Source organism: Drosophila serrata, unplaced genomic scaffold, assembly GCF_035046125.1.
Source record: "Drosophila serrata isolate PLE 108 unplaced genomic scaffold, ASM3504612v1 contig_165, whole genome shotgun sequence".
Taxonomy (NCBI): domain Eukaryota; kingdom Metazoa; phylum Arthropoda; class Insecta; order Diptera; family Drosophilidae; genus Drosophila; species Drosophila serrata.
This window is the reverse complement of record NW_028257063.1, coordinates 3,366,260-3,384,419: the sequence shown is the minus strand read 5'-3', so window position 1 is coordinate 3,384,419 and position 18,160 is coordinate 3,366,260. Positions and strand designations below refer to the sequence as shown.

Sequence of the window (18,160 nt, the reverse complement as noted above, 5' to 3'; positions counted from 1 at the left end):
TATAGCTGCTAGACAATCTGCATATCCACTCAGAGATCTTGGATTGCGGCATTTCCCTTTTTTCGCATTGTTCTGAACTCTGCGTTTCCCCCCTTATTAATGACATAATTGACAGGCTTTCCTCATTTTCCGCGGTTAACTTTCCCGAAATATTAAAAACAATTTCATAATATTTTTAATCTAACTGAACGAAAGTATTGCCAGGTTTTTTTGCCAGACCTTGTGGCTTATATTTTATACTCTTTCTTTGTTAATTACAGTTTTGGGAAGTGCCTTAAATACTTTTGTTTTAAATTTCAAAACAATTTAAGCTTTTTCCCAGGAAATATAATATTCTACAGATAATATCTATCTTAAAGATAGTTTTCTGACTTTTTATTGAAGCTTATAATATATTTAATAATTCGAGTAAGGAGTATGTACATTTAATTAATTTACATATAATTCATATAAATAATTATTATACCTTTTCTTTGATTTTGAATATTATGCAAGAGAGTTTGAGATGCATGTATAATGTTATGTTTCCCATAAATAATGTTTATTTGAAGCGTGGCATTTTTGTATTTTTCAATTGAATCAATAGGTGCTTTCTGGAATAGTTTAAGCACACTATATCTAATTTTTCTGGAACTTATTAATGAAATAAAACCATACAATACATATTCTTCAAATCCTTATTAAACGTATTAGTTGATCAAGGTATAAAGTCAATTTAAAGGGTATTACATGTTCATTACACTCGTTTTACGACTCCAACACTTTTCCTTTTAATTTTATTTTGTTTTGGGGATCTGAAAAGGGGTAAGGAGCTGAAAAAGAGGCCCGTAATTATGATGAAACTGGCTGACTTGGCTGGGCAACTTTTTTGGGCGAGTGCGTGGCTGTGTTTCGGTGGGTCTCTTGGGTTTGTCAACCTCTGGGATTTCGGATCTCCGATCTCCGATCTCGGATCTTGGATCTCGGTGCGACACGTTGTCGTGGGCTGGGCAACTGCCATGACGCATTCGACGGCTTAATTGCCGCTTTTCAGTTTCGCTTTTCCGAGCGAGCGGAGCTCTTATCAGTCACTGCACTTGGCATTGGCGAAAACTCCGCTTGTGTTTTCTTTTTTTTCGACTTTCAACTGCATACAGTTTTGGCCGCACATCCGACATCCGGTTTTATTTTGTGGGTTTTGCCACGGCAATTTCCGTTTTCCCATTGAGTGCGATAAGGCGAGGTTGGTAAGGTATCTCTGTAGTGTGGTTTGGTGTAGTGCCTACGCCTCTCCTACTACCACTGTTATCGATTCGGAAACCCTTTTATAAAGATATTCAATAGGTCAGGTGGGTGAGTCAGGGCCTTTACAAAGGTTGTATCGGTTAAGGAAGGGTGGGAAAGGTGGTCTAAAAAAGGCTGCTCCGACTTGGGGTGTGGATATCTAATTAGTCACTCATTTGCGGGGCTTCTTAACCTTTTTTTTTTGTACCCTTTCAGGGTGTTTTAATTTCAGTCAAAAGCTTGTAATCATGTGAAGGAGTCATTTCCGACCCTGCAAATTATATATATTCTTGATCAGCATCAACAGCCGAATCGATCTAGCTATGTATTGCAAAAATGTAATTTTTTCAAAATTTTGAAAATTTTATAAGGGGTTACATCGTTAAAATTTAAAAAAAATTTGAAAATTTTTAAATTATTTTATATTTTAAATTGAGTATGCAGCTTTATTAACCCAATAAAAACTAACATAGCACTGCTTTCCGAATCGAATTTAATGCTTTTTTGGCTTAATTATGAGTTTTTAAACTTTGATGTTTGAAAAAATTGACTTTAAAAATTTCAATAATCTTTGGCTCGCCAAAGAGTTTTTTTTTTGTTTATGGGAATAAAAAGTTTTTTGACGAAATATGTATAGTAAAATAAATCAAAAATTATTTTATAAACAAGAAGCAATGTAAAGTGAATAAAATCACATTGTAAAATGACAAAAATAGTGACAAAACTCTAAAACTATTTCCACCAAATTCTGGTTAATTTTCCCGACCCGTTAACTGAAAAAAAGAGCAAACAATATCCCGTTTTTTATGGCTCGTTCCAGAACAGAAGGGGCAACCTTGGGGTGAAAGAATTTCTCTCGCTTAGAGAGAAAGCCTTGGGCCAAGAAAGAATTTTTCTAATTGAAGCGACGGCGCCACGCTGAGCCATGGAATTTTCCTCCATTTCCCGGTTTCCCTCCCTCTTTCCCTCTCTCTCTTGCTCATCTCATTTTTCAGCTATTTTCGGTGCTTATGCAAATGACGACACTTGGCTTATCTCGCGGCTTATTCTTGGGAATAAACAATAAACAAAAGTCGTGGCCAACTGTAATGTGTGACAGTTTCATAATAGCCAAAAAAATACAACAACAATAATCGGAGGTGATGCAGCTAAGCTTATTCTTTATTCTTTTATTCCAAAGATGGGGCAGAGTGGGGATCTCTCTCGTTCTCCTCTCTCAAATGTTAATCAAACATAGCTGTACAATTCTCAGAACTGGAACAATAATGGGAGAGTTAAGAACAAACTAGCGCCGAGGGGGTGGCGGGGGGATTTGGGAGATGGGGGATAAATTGAATAGAATCTGTGAGCGGAGCCAATTAACAAACTTGAGTTGCAGTTAGTCAGTCAGCCGCGCACTCTCTTTGCAGCTGGAGCGGGGAGCCTCTCTTTTTTTTTTTTTTTTGTACACACTCTCTCTCTTGCTCTCTATTTTGGAGCATCATTCATGGGGGGCTGCACTGGGAAAAAGTACTGGTTGGATTCTTTGGAATCTTGGAAATTATTCATTTATTTAATTGGTGTAAATGAATTGTATATATTTGAAAAGAAACTAAGCTCAATTAAATGATATTTTTTATGGTTAAATATATTCCAATTAAATTTAATCTTAAATATCTTAAATTTTAAATTTAATTGACATATAGATACTATTTATTAGTGGTCTTATTTAATGCCTTCAGATAAACCCTAGAATCTTCTAATCTTTCCAATACCCCAACAAGAAAGGTCTAGATTAAATCGTGTAGATATCATGTAGCTGCAATGCCACAGAAATAATTTGCATTTAAATATAATTTAAAAATCATTTATAAACATTTAAATATAGTTTTTTAATATATAAACAATAATACCATTTGCTATTCCTTTCATACTCTCTCTTTCTCTCTCCGCTTGAAGCCAGCTCACTCGCTCACTCTCTCACTCAGTGAACCGATTAAGCCCGCTCTCTCTGCTTGGCTTGGGAGAGAGAGACAGAGAGAGAGAGAGAGCTGGGGGCTTTGGGTCTCTGTGTTGGCTTTTCTTCAGTTCGCTCGCGGACTTTGAAAAAGCCGGTTGTGTTGGTCGTTGGTGTGGTCTCTTCGCCTCGAATGTTTTGTTATTGTTTGTGTGTGAAAGTAGCGGCGTGCAACAGCAGCGAATTGCATAAATTGGGAGGTCTTTATACCTGCTGATTTTCTGTAATTTACCCCCCGACCATCTCGTGAGTGTGTGCGAAAAAAAAACACAACAAAATAAAGAAATCAAATATGTTTGCCAACGGATGACGCACAAATGCGTTTTGGCCATGTGTCAATGTCCTTAATTTTCGAAAGGCGCGCCCACGCCACGCGAGTGCAGAGATACAAAACGGAAAACCGAATATGAATCTGAATCTGAGGCTGAGTCGGAATCCAGCAGATAGAGATACATAACCGCAGTGGGAATAGCTGGAGAAGTGTGAGTTTTGCTTAAACAACGAATCAACGCGATTTGGACCATTTATTTTACGGCTTCTTCTCGGCTCGAGCGGATTTCTAGTTAATAATTAAGACAAAAGGCGAAAGATAAAAGCCACAGATACAGAAACAGAAACAGATACAGCTACAGCTACAGATGCAGATACAGCTACAAGCAACAAGCTATAAGCTACATCTGAGAGATACACAAAAACAGCACTTGGGTGAAATTCCATTTCTCTTTTATTTCTTGTAGCTCGCCTTGGCGCTACCGCTTCATATAAAAAGTGAAAATCCAAGTGACAATCAATTAAAATTCGAGACCATAGTCGAAAATCGATTTTCAGTTTATTTTCTCTCTCTCTTTTCTGTTCTAATTTTGCCACAGTTTTGTTTTTTTTTTTTTTTCGTGTGGTCTCTTCTTTCGCCCGCTCATTCTGTGGGCCGCCTCCGTTTTGGCTGGTTTTATTTTTATTTACGGTACTTACGCCGCCACCGAGGCTTAACCCAAATTCACTTGTTGCATGTGCTGAATAAGCAACAAAATGAAAAAAAGCGAGAAATGATAAAAAATCGTTAAGAAAAAGAAGCAGCAGCTGAAAATGAAAATTTTGTTTTTAGCATTGCTGTCACAGTCGTCGATGCCTTTCTATGGCTTTGCCTTAATGCCATGCGACTGGGTCAACTCAGAAAACCCCCTTGAAACCCCCTTTTTTCCACCATTTTCCATATTGGGTCAAACTCGAATTACAAATCGTATATACTATATAAAAAAAAAGAAGCGTTGACAGCTTCAGTTGTCAACTCTAAACTAAACAAATTCATCAGCATTCAACTGGCCATAATGAGCTGCTTGCCTTTAAATGCATTTGGAAAATTTATGATTGACACTCGGCAGGGGAGAAATAAAAAAAATTAAAGCTCATTCCATTTCCAATTTGTAATGCAAAACTTGTAGTGCGAAATAAAATCAAATTCGATCGATCGATTTGTAGACGTTTTGTTATTGCGATAAAAATCAATTTAAGACTGCTTAGGCGTTTGTCCAAAATACACATGAACTCAAACAAAATGGAAACAATAATAATAATAACAACACACGACTTGTTTTGGCCTTTTGTCTTTGTGCCTTGTTAATGCTGTTAGACAGTCTTCTTCTCATAAATGGTCAACAGTTGCGGTTTGTTTTGAAGTAATTCCGGATTTTGTTGCAAAATATTTTAAGGAAGAGGTAACATGGTTAGGTAATTAGATTGGAGAGTGAAAAAGAATAGATGTATTTATTTTTTATCAGTGGCAAAATCAAAATAGATTTACAAGAAGGTACTTAAAAATGGTTAAAGTCTGAGTTCTGGAACATTTCAAAATCGGAGGCTCCGTTAAAAAGTCTGTGTGTATATTTAATCCTACCATACAATATATTTTTTAGCAATAATAGTTTTAACATTTTAACACGCATTCCTAACATGTAGAGCATTCAGAATTCCCTATTGCCATAGCCCCCGCAATCTGTACCTTTTCTATGTAGAGTGCGAAAATTAAATCGCTCTTGAACCACAAAAAACAATATAAGACAAAAAAGGAAACTTAATTCGGGAAACCAAACTTTATATACCCTTTTAGTTTGCAAATGAATTATAGATCTAATCGGAAATCTAGCATAACTCAGCTGAAATATACTGCCATTCTTTGAATCAATATTTATAAATATTTTTAATGACAATTTTTTTGAAAAATCAAAGCTTAAAATACGCATAACTAAGCCAAAAATGTATTAATTTTAATTCGGAAAGCTGTTCTATGTTAGTTTTTGTTAGATTTATAAATCTGCATACTCTATTTAAAACTTAAAAAAATTAAGAAAATTCTCAATTTTTAAGAATTTTAATGATGTAACCCCTTATAAAATTTTCAGAATTTAAAAAAAAAATTAAATTTTTGCCGGACATAGCCAGATCGATTCAGCTATTGATGCTGATCAATAATATATGTGCTTTATAGGGTCGGAAACGACTATTTCACATCGTTTTAAGCTTCCGACTTACATTCTAATACACTGCAAGGGTATAAAAATAGTCTTCGATCTAAGGGACATCTAGCATACATGGCGCATACTTAACGAAAAAAAACCTAAAATTAAGTATACGCCATGTGTCTGTTATAAATTTATAAAGATAAGTATTTACAGTTTAAAAGCAAGTTTAGCAATTAAATTATAAGATTGAAATGGAAATCGATAAAAACTAAGTTTCAAATATTCGATATTTATAAATATTTTTACATTAAAATTTGTTCGACAAATCTAAGCTTAAAAATCGCATAACTAATTCAAAAATGCATTAATTTTAATTCGGCAGTTCTATGTTAGTTTTTATTAGGTTAACCGATCTGCATACTCAGTTTAAAATTTACAAATTTGAAATTTTTATCAATTTTAACGATGTAACCCCTTAAAAATTTTTCAAAATTTTTTAAAAATTAATTTTTATTCGAACATGGCTATCGATTCAGCTGTTTGTTCTGATCAGGAATATATATGGTTTATAGGGTCGGAAATGATTCCTTCACTGATTTGCAAGCTTCTGACTGAAATCATAATACCCTGGAAGGGTATCTAAAGTAATGAAATATCCCCCATCTACACATGTTTTTTTGTATTTTGAATTTTGTGGACGTGCGTGGGCTGATCAACAGCCAAGGGTATAACATGGGCTGTGATATACACTTAGATATGTTTATGTGTAGAGTTTATATAGCTGGCGACCTTGTTTTCAGTTTGATTTCATGTGCGTGCGGCAAACGCTTTGCTTTTCGATGTTTCCTGCCCCAAAAATTAATGTTGGGGTTTAAAGTAGCAGCGGCAGGTTCGCTTCTGTATTTATTCCGGGGGGAGGTAGGGTGAGGGATGGGGCAAACGACCGATTAGAAATCGTAAGTTTCCCATTGGTCATTGGTCACTGAGTCGTTGGATTGTTCCCCTGCCGCCATGTCGACTTCAAAGCGGGCGCCAATTATTAATATTATGAATTGCCGCGGGTTGAATCAAAGTGGTCCATCATCATTATCATTAGTTAACTGAAAATGCTCCCCATCCAGATGATGTATATAAACTAATTAATATTTTTTTCTCTCTTCTCTTCTCGTTGCAGGTAAATGGAAACTATTTAATGTACTGAAAATTGTAGAACTTTTCCAAAGGAGAAGATTTGCTGGCAAATATATTTTCACCAAATTTATAATGTATCTTGTAGATATACCGAGAGCACACACGTGTCGTGTGGAAATCTTCTGTGCACTTTCTGTGTTCGCCTTCCCCTTTTGCATTTTGCATGCCAATTTCAGATAGAAATTCTTGTATTTTTTTTTGTTTTCCGAAAATGATGTGCGCAAATCGAAAAGCTTTCTAATCGCTTTTCCGCCAAACGAACACGGAGCGTTTTTCCTGCTTTCCTATTGCAGTTTGCGTCTTGGCAGCGCCTTGACATCGTCGTCGCTTTTTATATTCGATATAACCGATCCGTACACATATAGTATATAAATATATATAGTATATAGATATATATCTATTCGAGACGATGTATCCATAGGACGTGGAGGTGTGTGTGCTCTTTATTGTGACAAATATTTGGCCAGCTTTCTTCTCACAACGCAACAGCGACTGAGATTTTTGCGTTGTGCGATTTTTCTTTTGGAAAATGAGTATACAAATTTTCGCATATTTGTACAGTGAGATAACGAAAAGAAAGAAATGCAAAAAAGTTGACAACTTGTTGTTGCCAATGTGTAACTTTTGGTATTTGTATGCAGAAAATAAAAAGAAATTGTTTAAAAAATAACTAAATAATTGTTAAATTACAACAACAACGGTATTATGGCATTGACCATGAACATGGTGTTCCTCAAGGATTTACGTTCGCGCCTCAAGGGATTCATGCACGTATGTATTTTTAAGGATGTGTTTTAGGGTTTTATATTTTACAATATGATATGATTTGAAACTGTTTACATTATTTCCTTAAAATTAATTTTTCTTGACCAAGATTCACACCTTCTACTAAAGATTTCCTGCTTTAAATTGAAATAGAAAAAAACTCCCCTTTAAAGTGCAGGAAACAAAAACACACACATTCCTCAAACCAGCTATGGTTGGTAGTAATTGCCACAATTACAACCGCCGTTAAGCTTGGGTTAATTAGCTCATTAAGAAGGCAAAGAAGCTGATAAGTAAGTCGAAAAGTCTCAACAGAAATGTGCAGCGTTCTCAGTGTCTTTTCCCTTGTTTTTTTTCTCTCTCTCTCTCTCTCTCTCTCTCTCTCTCTCTCTCTCTCTCTCTCTTGATTTTCGGCCCACACAAAAAAAGAAATTGATAAATTTTTAAACAATTTATTGAAGTTTTCTGACACCTCCCCGGATTTCCTCCTGCTCCTCCTTGGGTCTCCATTTCCATTCCCTTTTGTGGCAATATGATGCACTTTTGTGCAACTTTCTCAGGCAACGTTGAGGCTTTATATATCGCGCCTTTGTCTCGGTAATGCAACCGACACACCACACCGAATCCCGACGAATAATGAACATGTCGCTATATATCGCATATTATGCTGATTATTCAAGTATGTTGTGTCAGTTTTTTTGTTTTTGTTTTTTACCATAACTCCGCTATGCTGGGCTTGCATTTTCCTTCCTTCGCCTTTCTGTAATCACGTTATGCAATCTCATTTGGCTTTATTATGGGTTATCAACAAACATCAAGATGTTTTCAAGAATGTGCCGCTAAAAATTCACATGCGAAATAACATTTCCCAGGCAATATTAGTTGCACTGCAACAAAATATATAGGATAAAATGGTTAAATAAATATACAAAAAAAAAAAACGAGAAAGAAAACTGATTTCGGGAAGCCCAAGTTTATATACTCCTGAATGATAATAGTATAGAATTGAAAATGTAATATAACTTAGCATAGTTAAGCTTCTTTGAATCAATAATTATGATAAGTTTATAATACAATTTTCTAGATAAATCAAAGTTTAAAATATTCATAACTTTACCAAAAAAGCATTCATTTTAATTCGGAAAGCTGTTCTATGTTATTTTTTGTTAGATTAATAAATCTGCATACTCAATTTTAAATTGAAAAAAATATACATTTTTATAAATATTTGTAAATTTGAATGATGTGAACCCTTATTAAATTTTTCAAATTTTGAAAAAATTAAATTTTTGTCGGAGATGGCTAGATCGATTTGCCTTCTGATGCTGACCAAGAATATATATTATTTATAGGGTCGGAAATGACTCCTTCAATGCGTTTTAAGCTTCCGACTTACATTCTAATACACTGCAAGGGTATAAAAATAGTTTTCGATTTAAGGGACATCTAGCATTCATGGCGTATACTTAACGAGAAAACCTTATATCAAGTATACGCCATGTGTCTGTTATAAATTTATAAAGATAAGTACTTCCAGTTAAAAAGCAAGTTTAACCATTAAATTATAAGATAGAATCGGAAATCGATAAAAACTAAGCTTCAAATATTCGATATTTACAAATAATTTTACATTAAAATTTTTACGACAAATCTAAGTTTAAAAATCGCATAACTAAGTCAAAAATGCCTTAATTTTAATTCGGAAAGCGGTTCTATGCTAGTTTTTATTAGGTTAATAAATCTGCATACTAAGTTTAAAATTTCAAAAAATTCAATATTTTGTCAATTTTTGACAATTTTAATGATGATAACCCCTTATAAAATTTTCAAAATTTTGAAAAAATTAAATTTTTGCCGAACATAGCCAGATCGATTCGGCTGTTAATTCTGATCAAGAATATATATAGTTTATAGGGTCGAAAATGACTTCTTCACTGATTTCCAAGCTTCTGACTAAGTTGTAAATCACAAAAATACTTTTTTTTATGATTATATTATTTGAGTGTGGATATTTTGATTTACCACAACGTTATACGACATAAAAATCAATATTAAAGGTTTATATAACTCGTATATATTGGTTAAAAATTATTTCACTAACCCATTTTCAATTAAGAATTCTTGAAACATTATTTTCATTCTCTAAACAAACTTTTCTATGTATTTTTTTGAGTGGAAAGATGCTTCTGTGGTCTAAATAGAAGGATTGGGAGTCTGCAGCTGGGTGAGGATGGGTTTCCACCCCATGAGATTTCTGGCACTTACAACTCATTCGCCTCGGCGCCGTTTGCTGCTCTCTATCGATTTGGTCTTTAAGCTAATTGCCAATTAGCAGGATTGATTTAAAATCTCATTATCCCATCGCAGAGATACAGTAATCGCCTGTAGAGGGAGAGAGCCGCAAAGGAGGGTGAAGAGCAGGAGGAGGTGGTTTTGGCCCAATGTTTTGGCCTTATCCAAGGTTGCGTTCGCAGCAATTGAGTTGCGTGGTTTGAGCTTATCGGCAGCGAACGAACCTGAACCTGTTGCTGCTCTAGCTGGTTGCCGTTCGTCACGATTCGGTTTTTCGCCATTCGCTTCGATTTTCCCCTTGGCCCAGGCAATAGGAACCAGGCCCACACACACACGCCGGCAGTCGTTTACAGCTGGGATGTTCTCAGTAACTGTTTGGCTATAGACGGGCGTAGTTAATGCCAATTTCCCGCCGGAGTTCGATGGATGACTCAACAACGGTGTCGCCGCAGTGTCACTTAATTATTAGCAATAAATCGGATTAAGTGCTGGCCCAATAATTAACACCTCGCGAGTGTCGAATTCAATTGAAATAATTAAATGCAGCAAAAATTGTAGTGAACTTTATAAATTGCAGTGCAAAGAAAAGTGTGAATCAAACTGTGTGTGTTTGTGTGTGTGATATCTAAACAAACAAGTGGCACTGGAATTCTTAGTTCTTGCCAAAGTTATCAGTTCCCCTCCGGGTTCTTTTTTGATAAGAAATCATTACGCATTCTTTTATTTTATTTTATTTTCTGCCAAGTCAGGGCCGCATTTGGTTCGGGAAGTGCCTTGAAAATAAGTTTGTTAACAACTAAAAAGTTTTTCAGGCCAGAAAATCAATACTGAATATAATACAGGTTTAAACATAAATGAAAATCCAATATATACATATCCGCGACATTCCTCAATGGCAGAATATCAAACACAAAAAGAAAAGCCTGGGCATCCCGGATTTCGTTAAAAATATTTACAAAGCGATTTTTCCATAAAAGATTGTTTATTGAAAAGTGTTTACTCTGTACCTCTCGGCACTTGCCACATTGTGTTTGGGTTCAATACACACGTACATAACGTATATGTTTGGGATTTCAACAGGAATCGAAAATAAACATATATTCCAATCGATAGCACAAGCGAGTAACTTTGTTGTCTATGGTTCATTGGGTGAATAGTGTATGTGTAATGTGAATATAGTGAAAAATACAATTGAGAAACATTAAGACATTGCTAGGAGTATTAAAAAACGAATTTAAGAACTTTTGGGGGAGATAAGAATGAACTTGAACTCTACAAGTTTAAAGGGAAATTAAGATTGCAATAAAGAAATATACAACATTTCCGTTTTTTCATGTTTGGTTTTAGTTTATAAAGTTGCTGGATATATGCCTGATTAGGAGCCTCCAAATACATTATGTAAACATGATATCATTCTATAGTTGAATCTAAATGTTTTAAATTAAAAACATTCCTGAAGTGCATCTTCTGGAAGTCCCTATTAATGGAAAATAATATACCTTCGAAATTCTATCGAAAACCCAAGTAAAACTTCGATTTATGGTATACATATATTCCCCTATTAAAATCATTGTAAGGGTACCTCTCCCAAGGTAACCATTCTGATGAAGTCAAATTAAGAGTTACTCTATTGCCTTGTATTCTTTGGAATTCCAATTGTTAACTGACTTTCGTTTCCAAGAAACTTTCGCCTATCAAATCAAATTGCTAACCAGAGGTAGAGCACATAGATAGTGAACTATTTGAGAAAGTGGGTTTGCGGCAGAGCGACAAAGTTGATGATGACCTTCAATTGAAATTGATTTCGATTAGAATTCCAATTTGCATAGCAATTATCGAGTTGAGTTCTCTCTCACCGTCTCTGACACCTTTTGTCAGTGACTTTCTTGGCCAAGAAATGCCGTGAATGGTTATCAGACAGAAGCCATCGAGAACCGTTTAATGAGAAAGCCAAAAGAAACTTGTTGAACTAGAAGAAAAACAAGAAGAATAAGAGTAAAAGAAGAGTATACCCAGGGGGGGGGAAACATTTTCTTGATAAACAGCAGTTGCAGAGTCCAAGTCGTGTGAATAAAAGTGTATACTTTATTTTACCTTTTTTTGTGGGTCAGGCAGTGGCTGTATTCCAGCTAATTACCGTGAACTTGTCAGCGTACATGAAAACGGCTGTAAAATGACCAAAGCGAGGTGGTAATAAACCCAACGGCGACGACGAGTTAACGTGAAATCCGAGTACTAAATAATGTCCAGGCTGGTGAAGAGAATCTGCAGCATGATCAGTCCTCACAGCCAGCGGTATGCAGCGGAAGATCCGGATATCCCACAGATCTATGAAGGAGCCGGAAATGGCCGGAAATGCAACTCTCTGCCACGTCGTCGACACAGTAAACGCTCGACTGCACAGAGATCCAATAGTGGTAGTGGTGGTGGTAATCTCTGGAACCGAATGGTAACCAGTGTCTTTGGTCCAGAGAATGATGCTGAGTTTGCTGAAGATGGGATCAGTGTTGGTGGTGCCAAATTCTATATAGATTCGGTTAATGGTTCCTGCTATGAGATATGCGGAGAAGTGAGTTTGGTGACATGAAAAGATAACTTTCTATATTGTATATGATTATAAGAACTATTTATATATTCTCAAGATTTTAGCTAATTTCCTATATTAATGTCTTTCCCTTTAGGGCGAATACATCAAGCATCCCGTTCTGTACGAGCTCAGTCACAAATATGGCTTCACAGAGAATCTGCCCGAGAGCTGTATGTCCATACGGCTGGAGGAGATCAAGGAGGCCATTCGACGCGAGATCCGCAAGGAGCTGAAGATCAAGGAGGGCGCCGAGAAGCTCCGTGAGGTGGCCAAGGATCGGCGTTCCCTTAGCAATGTGGCCGTTCTGGTGAAGAAGAGCAACAGCAAGCTGGCCGAGCTCAAGTCGGAGTTGCAGGAGCTGGAGAGTCAGATCCTCCTCACCTCGGCCAACACGGCTGTCAACAGCAATGGACAAGGTGAGTCTCTAAACATTTATTTCCCTTTATTTTCGGGTTGTATTGAGTAACATTTTCCCCTCAAGTGTCTTGCATTTCGTTTCGAAAATCCATTAAGAGCCACGAAAACTTTCAAAAAGCCAATCATAAACTATTGCAATTATACGCAAGAGTTGGGCATAGTTTTGTGCAACAAGTTTTTGGGGTTTGTTTGAGGCAGCTGTAACGAGGGACAACAAGTGTAGTATGTAGTATATTTCCCTATAAAACCAAAGGGCGGGGCAAAGTTGTAACCAAAACAAACCACAAAGTAAAGTTGAGGTAGCGCTATAAAGTTGAGATACCTTTTTCAGGTAGAAGATACACTGCGGTTAGGTGGCCAGCTTTTGTTAGCCAAGTCAATTTGGTAGAAACTATCTGTAATGGGAAAAGTTTAGTTACTAGTTCAATTTATTGCAATATAATGTAGATCGACTCAGGTTAAAATATATAAAATGGATAAGGGTTGGATGTTGCGATATTTTTGAATTAAAACAATTTTGTGCCCAAAAAACTTTGTTTTTAGTTATGAACTATTGTAATTAAAAATAAGAACGGAAGCTAACTTCGTCACGCCGAAGTTTATGAACTTGCAGAATGAAATTCAATCACTAGGAATTAATAAAATATAAATAATATATATTTATGTTAAAAAACAATAAAGTAATTCTTGCTTTCATTACATTTACCGTTTTGCATTTCTATTTTTATAGAACGTTTGTATGGCAGCTTTATGATATAGTAGTCCGATTTCCATAAAATTGTACACAAAATTCTACATTAATATATAATGGCTATATATAAAATTTGATTAAAATCTGTTGAGAACTATAAAAGTTATAATTATTTTTTCTTAATTTTCCGATCGTTCCTATGTCAGCTATATATATGTATATATATAGTCCCCCGATTCGCCATGCTCGACTTATATAGTAGTAAAATTATATAGACGAATAACTTTATAGTTTCAGTCAAATAGCTTAAATTTGTTCCGAAACAAATCTCGCACATCTGTGCATATGATTCTCAACTAGTTCTAACATCCCCGGAACGAAGTGACTGGTGCCGGCCAAGTACCAGATATGTGTTGTGTTACAAAAAGTGCAAGTCATTGTTTATTAGTGTTGAAAGATAATTACTGATCATACATACTTACTGGTCATAGATACTTACTGTTAAGAGCTACTTACTGCTCAGAGTTACTTACTGATCATAGTTACTTGTTGTTCATAGTTACTTAATGTTCATAGGTACTTACAGTTCAGCGTTAATTACTGGTCATAGTTAATTACTGATCATACTTCTATAAATCGTCCGATCGTTCCTATGTCAGCTATATATATTTGTATATATAGTCAACCGATTCAGCATGCTCCGATTTATAAGCTTGTAAAATTATATAGACGAATAACTACATTGTTTCATTCAAATAGCTTACATTTGTTCCAAAAGAAATCTCGCACATCTGTGCATATAATTCCCAACTGGTTCTAACATCCCCGGAACGAAGTGACTGCTGCCGGCCAAGTACCAGATATGTGTTGTGATACAAAAGTTGCAAGTCATTGTTTACTAGTGTTTAAAGTTAGTAACTATTCATATTTACTTAGTGTCCATTGATACTTACTGGTCATAGTTACTTACTCTTCATAGGAACTTACTGTTGAAAGATACTTACTGATCCTCTACATTTAACAACCCGTTCTCTGGCAGTTGTATTATTTCGATTTTCATAAAACTAAAAACTTAATTTCTTATAGAAAAATGGTACTTCCACATAAACTCATTGTGGAAATTGTTCCAAGCTTTTCAGAATGTTTAAACTGGTTTTTAACAAGTCTTTGTCACGCACTTGCTTTTACCACACTTTTCTTGGCTCAATAAGCTCCTCCTTTCCGTGGTTTGATGACAAAAACCCATTGTAAAGGGTGTGAAAGATCTGATTATCGCTTTTTATATATATGCTATATATATACCCTTGTATCTATTAACAAAACACTTTGTGATGGGCAGACAGCAAAGTCGAAATGTCTCTCAATTTCTTGTCTCTTTTCTATTTTATGGGAGCCAACTATTGACACAACTGGCGTGAAATGTGCTGCTTTCGGTTTGTTTACATTGTCATAGAGGAAGATGTAGTTGGAGACGGAGACGGAGACAGAGTTCTCTGGCATTCAATCTATACGCTTCCGTGTTTGGCGGAATAGCAGAGTTGACCCAGAAGAGGAGCTAGCTCCATTGTTTGGCGCCATGTCGGGTCTATTCTCGCAACTGTCGAATAGCAATTGACATGTTTGGCAGCTGTCAAAAGAATGCAGCACAAAAATGCATGATTTCCTTTTATTTAAATGATTTCAATGCATGTATTTCGATCTAAACTTATGGATAAAAGAAATAAATAGCCTGTAAAAAATAACAAACAATGAAAGAGGAAATGTAGGTCGATGACAAGGCCTTTATTTATAACAAAAATTCTCATTCTCTTACAAATAAAATAGTATAATTAGTAGTTTGTTTCCACAAACGAACTCAAATATTATCTAAAAGCAATAATAGAAACCTTCAACTTGACAGGAAGTTGTGAAATTAGCAACAATTCATAGCGATATTACGTAAAGCTAGTTCCCTTAATCATTTTGCTTATTGAGGCTCTTAAAAGCCTTAATACTAGCCTGTAATTTGTTGATAAGACTTTTAGCTTTGAATAAATGTGAAAAGTGCAGGGAAAATATATGCAATTGCAATTATAGAGAGGAAAATCTTATGTACTCAATATATGTCCAAAAAAGGTCTTTAAATTTTATATGTATCATCAAAAACTAACTCTAATTTTCCCCAATTACAGAATCAATTATTGCCTGCACTGATCCCAATGGCGGTTTCCTGGTCAGCGGAGCTGTTGGAGGCCTTGGTGGTGGCGGTGGCGTTGGTGGCTCTACAACTCTCGAGGGCGGTGGACCGGCCACGGCCAATGACAAAGTCCTTGCCTCATTGGAAAAACAATTGCAGATTGAAATGAAGGTGAAAACTGGCGCAGAGAATATGATCCAATCGCTGGGCATTGGCTGCGATAAGAAACTACTGGCGGAGGCCCATCAAATGTTGGCCGATTCAAAGGCCAAGATCGAGTTCCTGCGTTTGCGGATCATCAAGGTGAAGCAGAACCGGGAGCAGGCCGATCGGATGAGGGCCACACGTCAAATGATGGATGAGCATGGCGGGAACAGTAGCAGTCAGCCGCAGAGTATGGAAACATCTCTCGAGGAGAGAATTGAGGAGCTGCGTCATAGGCTGAGGATTGAGGCGGCTGTCGTGGATGGAGCCAAGAATGTTATAAGGACGCTCCAAACAGCGAACCGAGCACCGGACAAGAAGGCGTTACAGGAGGTGAGTCGAGAAAATATATATCACCTATACCTTTTCAAGAACTTGAGTGAATTTGGGGATATTAGAGGACATCTAGGAGTACTTTCTTTTATAACCTCTCAGTAGGTTAATTTTATTTAAGAACATTAAATTCCAAATTGTAATATATATTTGTCACACCTTTTTTAATCTCTCTAAACCCCGCATAATTGGGCTAATCCCAGCGTTAATTAGAGCTGGCTCTTGGCTAGGTAGACTTGGTAGCAGTACCTTCCCCCCTTTTACACAGCTCTTCACACACTCAGGTGTGTGTTTGTGTCTTGCTGCCATATGGCCACACGTCGTATGATTCATATTTGGTATATTCACTACGTATACGTGATTTTTTCCCGGCAACTGAAAACGGGAAGCGTGAAGAAGGAAAGCTAATTATGCGGCTGTTTAAAATATTTTTCAACGCTTGCTCGTCCGTTTCTTATTTTTTTTCTCTTGGTTTTCGTTTCGTCAAGTCTTTTTTGCCCGCTAACTGTCGTCTCATTAATTAAACGGACGTGAAGCGACGCAATTACTTGGGAGTACAACAAAAAAGAGAAAAAGAAATACGAAATATATATGATATTTGGCAAGTGTGTGTGCCTCAGGGCCTGCCCTAATAATTTTTTACTTACACAGAAACGATTTTCATAAATAAACCCATAGATTTTCTTCTGTAAATTCTGCTATGTATTTTCCCAATAATTTCACAATGCTTAGCTACAAGTGTATATTGGGGTTTTTCCTTCTTTCTTTCACCGATTTCCCAATGTCTGCGTTTCCTGTCGCGTGGCAAAGCTGCCGCTTTTCCTCTTTTCCCATTTTTCCTCTTTTGTGATTTATATCTGCGCTCACTGAATGCCGCTCGTGTGGTTTTGTCTTTGAATTTAAACATGAAGCACACACTTGCGAGTTTTTAACTTCCGCAGCAGCATCAGCATCACGAGTAAGAGCCATAGAAATTACAACAATATGTTGTCCGGGGCGATGGTGGCCTAAATATTCTATTTGCAGGCCCCATTCTCATATTTATTTGTTCTGCGGTTCGGTTGCAACTGACAGATGCACAAAAAATAATACAACAAAAAAAAAGGGGGAAATGAAGCGCAAATACAGTGCGTTTCGCAGACATAATACAAATTAAAGTTTAATGAGACAAGGAAAAAGATTAGAGTAGAAGAAAGGAAAGTCTTAATAGAAACAAGAAAGGAAGCTCACTTGCAGATTAAAATTCCATCACTAGTATTTAATACAGTATAAATTATATATATTTATGTTAAAAACCAATATAGTAATGCCAGCTTTCATTTTATTCACCGCTTTGAATTTTTCTCTACTTGGCAGCTATATGATATAGTAGTCCGATTTCCATAACATTTTACACAAAATTCTAGATTAATATATTATGGCTATATATCAAATTTGATGAAAATTAGTTGAGAGCTGGAAAGGTTATAATTATTTTTCTTAAAATTTTCCAATAGTTCTTATGTCAGGTATATATATGTATATATATAGTCCACCGATTCGCCATGCTCCGACTTATATAGTAGTAAAATTATATAGAAGAATAACACCATAGTTTCGGTAAAATATCTTAAATTTGTCCCAAAACAAATCTCGCACATCTGTGCATATAATTCCCAACTGGTTCTAACATCCCCGGAACGAAGTGACTGCTGCCGGCCAAGTCTCAGATATGTGTTGTGATACAAAAGTTGCAAGTCATTGTTTACTAGTGTTCAAAGTTAATAACTGATCATACATACTTACTGTC

At 36.0% G+C, this 18,160-nt stretch overlaps 1 protein-coding gene across 30 annotated transcripts in view; it reads left to right on the top strand.

Moving 5' to 3' along the window:
- Positions 1 to 18,160, top strand: part of Pkn (serine/threonine-protein kinase N) — a 41,425-nt gene that overhangs the window by 9,598 nt on the left and 13,667 nt on the right. For 14 of the 30 annotated variants that reach the window (XM_086827160.1, XM_086827157.1, XM_086827151.1 and 11 more), the window contains exons 3-4: positions 12,645 to 12,966; positions 15,830 to 16,371. In XM_086827160.1, the coding sequence (XP_086683286.1) occupies positions 12,645 to 12,966; positions 15,830 to 16,371 (864 nt within the window). Of the gene's footprint in view, positions 1 to 3,328; positions 3,742 to 6,889; positions 6,910 to 7,467; positions 7,678 to 10,301; positions 10,554 to 12,074; positions 12,533 to 12,644; positions 12,967 to 15,829; positions 16,372 to 18,160 lie in introns of those variants that run through there. The other 16 variants (XM_086827158.1, XM_086827156.1, XM_086827150.1 and 13 more) reach the window with 6 other exon arrangements.